This window comes from Musca domestica, unplaced genomic scaffold, assembly GCF_030504385.1.
Source record: "Musca domestica strain aabys unplaced genomic scaffold, Musca_domestica.polishedcontigs.V.1.1 1, whole genome shotgun sequence".
NCBI lineage: Eukaryota > Metazoa > Arthropoda > Insecta > Diptera > Muscidae > Musca > Musca domestica.
The window spans coordinates 5,127,169-5,135,169 of NW_026712114.1; the positions used below are offsets into that span (position 1 = coordinate 5,127,169).

The 8,001-nt window shown below is 38.6% G+C and overlaps 1 protein-coding gene across 3 annotated transcripts in view; it reads right to left on the bottom strand.

The window, feature by feature from the left end:
* The window catches only part of LOC101891226 (uncharacterized), a 95,093-nt gene that overhangs the window by 43,504 nt on the left and 43,588 nt on the right, over window positions 1-8,001 (bottom strand). For all 3 annotated transcript variants that reach the window (XM_059118091.1, XM_059118099.1, XM_059118097.1), the window contains exons 3-7: window positions 4,440-4,636; window positions 4,191-4,377; window positions 1,435-1,720; window positions 1,215-1,327; window positions 920-1,151 (exon numbers count right to left, since the gene is read on the bottom strand). In XM_059118091.1, the coding sequence (XP_058974074.1) occupies window positions 920-1,151; window positions 1,215-1,327; window positions 1,435-1,720; window positions 4,191-4,377; window positions 4,440-4,626 (1,005 nt within the window). In that variant the 5' untranslated portion in view covers window positions 4,627-4,636. The remainder of the gene's footprint in view (window positions 1-919; window positions 1,152-1,214; window positions 1,328-1,434; window positions 1,721-4,190; window positions 4,378-4,439; window positions 4,637-8,001) is intronic.

Genomic DNA, 8,001 nt, shown 5'->3' on the forward strand with positions numbered 1-8,001 from the left:
CACAATATTGATGAACTCCTCTTACCCATTTCCATAAAATGTGAAATAGGAGACCGGTATTCTTCAAACTTCACACTTTGCCACATTTCGGTCAATATTAAATATATCCAGAAGACTAAATGTGGGGATCCATCCTAGCCTTCCCAACAGAAATTGGTGTTCCACTAAAGACGAATTAAACCCATCAATAGAAAATTGTAATATTTATATCGAAAGTAAGGTAGCTATGGGAATGGAAAATATCGTCCACTCTTTTTGGTTGCCTGGCCACAAAGGGCCAAAATTTTGTCCAAGTTATGCACATCCCAATATTAAACCAAAATAGAGCGTTACGTTACGGTACGGTTTATCATTTCTGATATCTCCCGGTCAAATCTGTCAAAATCAAATATTTCTTAAAAAGTATGAAAATATCGACCGATTATTTTTGGTACATCCCGCACCTAGAACAAAACATACTATGAGTCTCATAAAATTGGAAATCAATTCCCTGGGATTCACAGGTAAATCACAAGGGGTCTGCATGGGGTGTCATCTGCCAAGAATATAAATCTGTCGGCAAACTTGAAAAACTTGGAGTTAAAACCAGATTTGCAAAACGAACACATCAAAATAAACTTTCAGAACAACGGGACTTGGGATAGTAGCCTTAACTCACTGGATACTAATTCCGCAGTGCACTTCAGGTGTATCACAGATCTCAGTTCATTCACAAAGAAGTTCTAAGTAAATTCCTCCAGGTTTATAACATTTTTTTAAATCATTGTGTATTGAAACGGATTTGAAAAATGATTGATGTCCTACAAACGTTTTACATATATATTATGTATGATCGCCTATGTACATGGTATGTCAATGCAGTCGAAATGGCAATGATGATGAACTTCTAATTTTTTCTCCACACTCACCACAAACTTACCATTTCAACAATGCGTTCATTGTGGTCTCGATTTTGTGACTCAACCTCTTCTTTGATTTGTTCAAATTCCTCATTTGCCTTGGCGGTGGTGGGTGAGGGTGCTGGAGGTGTTGTAGTTGTAGTTGGAGTAACGGCCACAGGTTGGGCGCCACCACCACCATCGGTGGCATCTCGTGTTTTGGCCACTAATTCATCGTTGCGTTGTTTTAATTTAATTAAAGCAGCTTCCATTCTACGAAACAAACAAACAAATAAATTATTATTTTGTTCGGAAAACGTCTGAAACTGAAATTACTTTTTGCTCGTTTCCACACTCTCTTTCATGTTTTCCGTCAAAAGTTTTGCCACTTTCGTTAGATTGGTATTTTCCGAACGTAAGGTTTCATTTTCCTCGTCCAGGTGATGTTGCTACACAGAGGGAGGGAGAGAGAAAAACGCAAAAAAAACGAAAAACACAAACAACAATAAACCTCATTCAAGTGTCCATGAACATGGAAAAGCCAATGGCAACTCACATTTTCAATAAGTTCGGCAATCTTTTCATTGGCTTCGTACAATTGCAATTCAACCGAATTCATGGAATTTTTCAATGCCATAAATTCATCGACCATTTTCTCAACCAATTCGCTGGTCAACGGTGTGGCCAGTGTGGTATCGGCCTCAATGATACTCTCCATTTCGGCCGTGCTGGCCAGGGTGGGCAAAAGCTTCAAAAGTTTGGATTTTAGGCTTTGCGAACAGACAACAGCATTGGATATGTTCTCCTGGCGATCCTTGAGTAGCTGCAACTCTTGGGAGAGACTGAAAAGGGAGGGAGAGAAGAGAGATAAAAATTAAAATGTTTTTTTTTTTTTTAAATCAAAGACGTAGTCCTCTAAAGGCCGTTTTTGGGACCAGGGATGTCTATAAAGACGACCCCAAGGACGTCCATCAAACCGAAATTGGAGACATTTATAAAAGGGTATCTGACGAAGATGACCTTAAGGATGACTATGGAGACGATCTCAACGACATCTATAGAGATTGAAGGCAGACTGTAGAGACCTCAAGTACGTCTGAGAAGACGACCTCAAAAAAGTCCCCGACGTCGTCTGGAGAGACGACCCAAGGATGTCTATAAAGACGACAATTAAGACGTCTATGGAGACGACTTTAAGGACGTCTATAGAGAAGACTTGAGGTCTGAGGACGACTATAGAGACGACCTCAAGGAAGACTACATAGACGACCTGAACGACGTCTACGGAGACGTCCTCAGCGACATCTATAGAGACGACCTCAAATACGTCTATGGAGACAAACATCAGGATGTCCGTGGAGACGACCTCCAGGGTGTCTGTGGAGACGACCTCCAGGATGTCTCGTACGTCTATAGAGACGACCTCAAGAACGCCTACAGTGACGACCTCAAGGACGTCTATAGAGACGACCTCAAGGACGTCTATGGAGACGTCCTTAATGACGTCTCCTTAACGACGTCTATGGAGACGTCTCCTCAACTACGTCTATGGAGACGTCCTGTATGACGTCTCCTCAACGACGTCTATGAAGACGTCCTGTACGACGTCTATGAAGACGTCCTGTACGACGTCCATGAAGACGTCCTTAATGACGTCTCCTTAACGACGTCTATGGAGACGTCTCCTCAACTACGTCTATGGAGACGTCCTGTATGACGTCTCCTCAACGACGTCTATGAAGACGTCCTGTACGACGTCTATGAAGACGTCCTGTTCGACGTCCATGAAGACGTCCTGTACGACGTCTATGAAGACGTCCTGTACGACGTCCATGAAGACGTCCTGTACGACGTCTATGGAGACGTCCTGTACGACGTCTATGAAGACGTCCTGTACGACGTCTATGAAGACGTCCTCAACGACGTCTATGAAGACGTCCTCAACGAAGTCTATGAAGACGTCCTCAACGAAGTCTATAAAGACGTCCTCAACGAAGTCTATGAAGACGTCCTCAATGACGTCTATAGAGACGTCCTCAATGACGTCTATAGAGACGTCCTCAATGACGTCTACAGAGACGTTCTCAATGACGTCTACAGAGACGACCTTAAGGACGTTTATGGAGACGACATTAAGGACGTCTATGGAGACGACCTTAAGGACGTCTATGGAGACGACCTTAAGGACGTCTATGAAGACGACCTCAAGGATGTCTGCAGAGATGACCTTTCGAGACCTCAAAGATATCTATAAAGATGACCTCAAAGACGTCTATAAAGACAACCTCAAGGACGTCTATAACGTGATCTTCAGGACGTATATAAAAACGACCTTCAGGAGTATATGTAGACAACATTCAGGAGGTATGTAAACATGGCCTTCAGGGCGTCTACAGAGGCGATCTCAAGGTGCTCTATTGAAAATAGAAGCCCCTTCAAAGGTGCTCTATTGAAAATAGAAGCCCCTTAAAGGTGCTCTATTGAAAATAGAAGCCCCTTAAAGGTGCTCTATTGAAAATAGAAGCCCCTTAAAGGTGCTCTATTGAAAATAGAAGCCCCTTAAAGGTGCTCTATTGAAAATAGAAGCCCCTTAAAGGTGCTCTATTGAAAATAGAAGTCCCTTAAAGGTGCTCTATTGAAAATAGAAGCCCTTTAAAGGTGTTCTATTGAAAATAGAAGCCCCTTAAAGGTGTTCTATTGAAAATAGAATCCCCTTAAAGGTGTTCTATTGAAAATAGATGCCCCTTAAAGGTGCTCTATTGAAAATACAGGCCCATCAAAGGTACTCTATTGAAAATAAAAGCCCCTTAAAGGTGCTCTATTGAAAATAGAAGCCCCTTCAAAGGTGCTCCATTGAACATAGAAGCCCCTTCAAAGGTGCTCTATTGAAAATAGAAGCCCCTTCAAAGGTGCTCTATTGAAAATAGAAGCCCCTTCAAAGGTGCTCTATTGAAAATAGAAGCCCCTTCAAAGGTGCTCTATTGAAAAAAGAAGCCCCTTCAAAGGTGCTCTATTGAAAATAGAAGCCCCTTCAAAGGTGCTCTATTGAAAATAGAAGCCCCTTCAAAGGTGCTCTATTGAAAAAAGAAGCCCCTTCAAAGGTGCTCTATTGAAAATATAAGCCCCATCAAAGGTGCTCTATTGAAAACACAGGCACCTTAAGGTGCTCTATTAAAAACAGAAGCCGCTTAAAGGTGCTCTATTGAAAATAGAAGCTCGTCTAAGGATATTTTATTTAAATGAGAATCCTTTAAGGCCCTCCGTTGCTCTCCAAGTTTCCTATTTCTAATTTCCCAAATTTTTAAAACATACCTCGTAATATTCTCAACCTTCATTTTATGCAGCTTATCCAAGGCGTTTCGTTCATTTTGAACTTTTTGAAATTTCACCGTTAAATTTTTAATTTCCACATCCAGTTCTGAATGCTGTTTCTTCATCGATTCCAATTGTTCGGACATTTTGGAATTTTCCTCCAGCAAATCATTTTGGATTTTCTTGTCTGCAAAGGAATTAGAAAAAAAGTCAAATAAATTTCAAATAATAATAAAATATACGACTTACGATCTTCCAGTTGCAGTTTTAGAGCCTTATTCTCTTCCTTCAAGGCAATGTTATCCTCGAGCAGAGTGAACAAATCGGTTTCGGGATCTTGTTCATTGTAGTCCGGCTCACGTACCCTACTGCGGCTGCGTGTCTTACCCTCTTGGGTACGGAATTTTGCGACTGGTATGCGATTGCGTCTCTCCATGGTTTTTAGGCTTTATTTGGGAATATATTGGAGAACATTTAAAATGATTAGGATTTGTTATGGTTTTAAAATTGTTTTTTTTTTCCGATTCAATTCCCTTGTATTATCTTCCAAAAAGCCATTTCAAATTGATGCCAAACATCCTCATAAAGACGACTTCAAGGATGTCTACAGAGACCAACTCAAAGACGCCTATAGAGACGACCTCAAGGACGCCTATAGAGACGACCTCAAGGATGGCCTTAAGGACTACTTACTTTTTTTATGAAATTTAAAAATCGAATCTAAAATTTCTACCTTTAAAAAATTTAATTGAAACAAATGGGCGTTTTAGAATTTTTTCCTCATAAGGAAACAATTTTATTTTATTTATTTTTATTTATTTTTTTGTTGTTTTTGTTTTTTTTATTTTTAATTATTTTTTTTTTTTTAATTGTATGGGTTGGTTTTTACTTCTGTACAGAATAATGTCGAAAGCCCCCCTCTCTATTTTGTTGTTATTGTTGTTGATGTTGTTAATTTTCTTCTTCTTGTTATTATAATATATATTTTTTTAAATTATTTATTACCTTTTGAAATAAAAATACATGGATTTTTTGTTTGTTTTGTTGTTTTATGATTTCAACTATCTGTGTTTCTTCGTGTGTGTGTGTGTGGGTGTGTTATTATGTCTGTGGTGGCTGCATGGCACCTCAACATTGTTTTTTTTTTTTTGTAAAACATAAAAGGGAAAGATTTGTGGAAAAAAATGAAAAACATCATCATTTTATAAATGTGACATTTGTTTTTAGCCTTGGTTCGTTTTCCCATCATATTTTCGGGTCATGATGAAGTTTGTGGACCACAGAGCCAATATCTGGTATTCATCTTTTTTTATTATTATTTTTTTTAATATTTTATATTAATTTATATCTCTTGGTTCATCTCATTTAGTTTTTTTGCTGTCTATATAACTCAGCTTCTTTTTTTTTTTTTCTTCTTCTCCCTTTTTTGTTGTTCTTCAACCGCAACATATTGAATTTGTTTGCATATTTTGCATTTTTTTCTTCATTTTTTATGGTAATTATAAATATATTAATAATATTTCATTGTTGTGTTTTCATTTTTTGTTCACACCATTTTCTTAAATTGATTTAATGCTAGTGTTGTTGTTTTTATAATATTTTTTCATTTTTTTCTTTCTTCTTGGTTTTGCTTACCGTTATTTTATATATATATATATATATATATATATATATATATATATATATATATATATATATATATATATATATATATATATATATATATATATATATATATATATATATATATATATATATATATATATATATATATATATATATATATATATATATATATATATTTTTTTTTTTTATTTTTCTTTTATTTATTTCTTTTTGCTAGTTTATGTTTTATAATGACGTCAAGGGGCGCGGGCGCGTTTGTGTGTGTGAGATTTTTTCATGATTTTTTTTTCATTCTGTTTTGCTTTGAAATTCTTTAGATAATAGCTATAATAATGTTTAGCTATAGTATTTCCTTTTTCATTTATATATATATATATATTATTAAATTTATATAAGTAATTCTTATTGTTTTTTTTTTTTTTTCAATTATATATTTTTTGTTTATGTATGTATATACAGTGACGGACAAAGAAATTAATACAAGTTCTCCTCCTATATTATGTTTCAATGTTTTTAATAATTATTTTTATGCAAGGCGCATTTTCTTAAAAAAAAAATTTCAAAAAAAAAAAATAACGCAAATTTTTGAATAATAGATATTTTGAAAAAAAATAGTAATTTTCATAAATAATTGAAAAAAAAAAACGACTGATGGCTGCGCTTCAACCTACTATTATGCATTTGCCAGAGACGACCTTAAGGACATCCAAAAGGACGACCTCCAGGACGTCCATAGAGACGACCTCCAGGACGTCCATAGAGACGACCTCCAGGACGTCTATAGAGACGACCTCCAGGACGTCTATAGAGACGACCTACAGGACGTCTATAGAGACGACCTCCAGGTCGTCTATAGAGACGACCTCCAGGACGTCTATAGAGACGACCTCCAGGACGTCTATAGAGACGACCTCCAGGACGTCTATAGAGACGACCTCCAGGACGTCTATAGAGACGACCTCCAGGACGTCTATAGAGACGACCTCCAGGGCGTCTAAACAGATGATCTCAAAGAGTCTAAAAAGATGATCTCAAGGACGTCTAAAGAGACAATCTCTAGGCAGTCAACTTGGACGCTTATAAAGACGACCTAAGGGACGTCTATTTGGATCCTAATAAAGACGACCTGGTGGAAGTTTAAAGAGACATCCTTGAGGTCGTCTCTATAGACAGCCGTGAGGCCGTATCTATAGACATCATTGAGGTCGTCCCTATAGGCGTCCTTGAGGTCGTCTCTATAGACATCCTTGAGGTCGTCTCTATAGAAATTCTTGAGGTCGTCTCTAAAGACGTCCTTGAGTTCGTGTCTAAAGACGTCCTTGAGTTCGTCTCTATAGACGTCCTTGAGGTCGTCTCTATAGACGTCCTGGAGGTCGTCTCTATAGACGTCCTTGAGGTCGTCTCTATAGACGTCCTTGAGGTCGTCTCTATAGACGTCCTTGAGGTCGTCTCTATAGACGTCCTGGAGGTCGTCTCTATAGACGTCCTTGAGGTCGCCCCTAAAGACGTTATTGAGGTCGTCTCTATAGACGACCTTGAGGTCGTCTCTATAGACGACCTTGAGGTCGTCTCTATAGACGTCCTTGAGGTCGTCTCTATAGACGTCCTTGAGATCGTCTCTAAAGACGTCCTTGAGGTAGTCTCTAAAGACATCCTTGAGTTCGTGTCTAAAGACGTCCTTGAGGTAGTCTCTAAAGACATCTTTGAGTTCGTGTCTAAAGACGTCCTTGAGGTCGTCTCTAAAGATGTCCTTGAGGTCGTCTCCACAGACGTCCTTGAGGTAGTCTCTATAGACGTCCTTGAGGTCGTCTCTATAGACGTCCTTGAGGTCGTCTCTATAGACGTCCTTGAGGTCGTCTCTAAAGACGTCCTTGAGGTCGTCTCTAAAGACGTCCTTGAGGTCGTCTCTAAAGACGTCCTTGAGGTCGTCTCCACAGACATCCTTGAGGTCGTCTCTAAAGACGTCCTTGAGGTCATCTCTATAGACATCCTTGAGGTCATCTCTATAGACGTCATTGAGGTCGTCCCTATAGACGTCCTTGAGGTCGTCTCTAAAGACGTACTTGAGGTCGTCTCTATAGACGTTCTTGACGACCTAACGTACGTCTATGGAGACGACCTTTAGGACGTGTATAGAGACGACCTCAAGGACGTCTTTAGAGACGACCTCAAGGACGTCTATAGA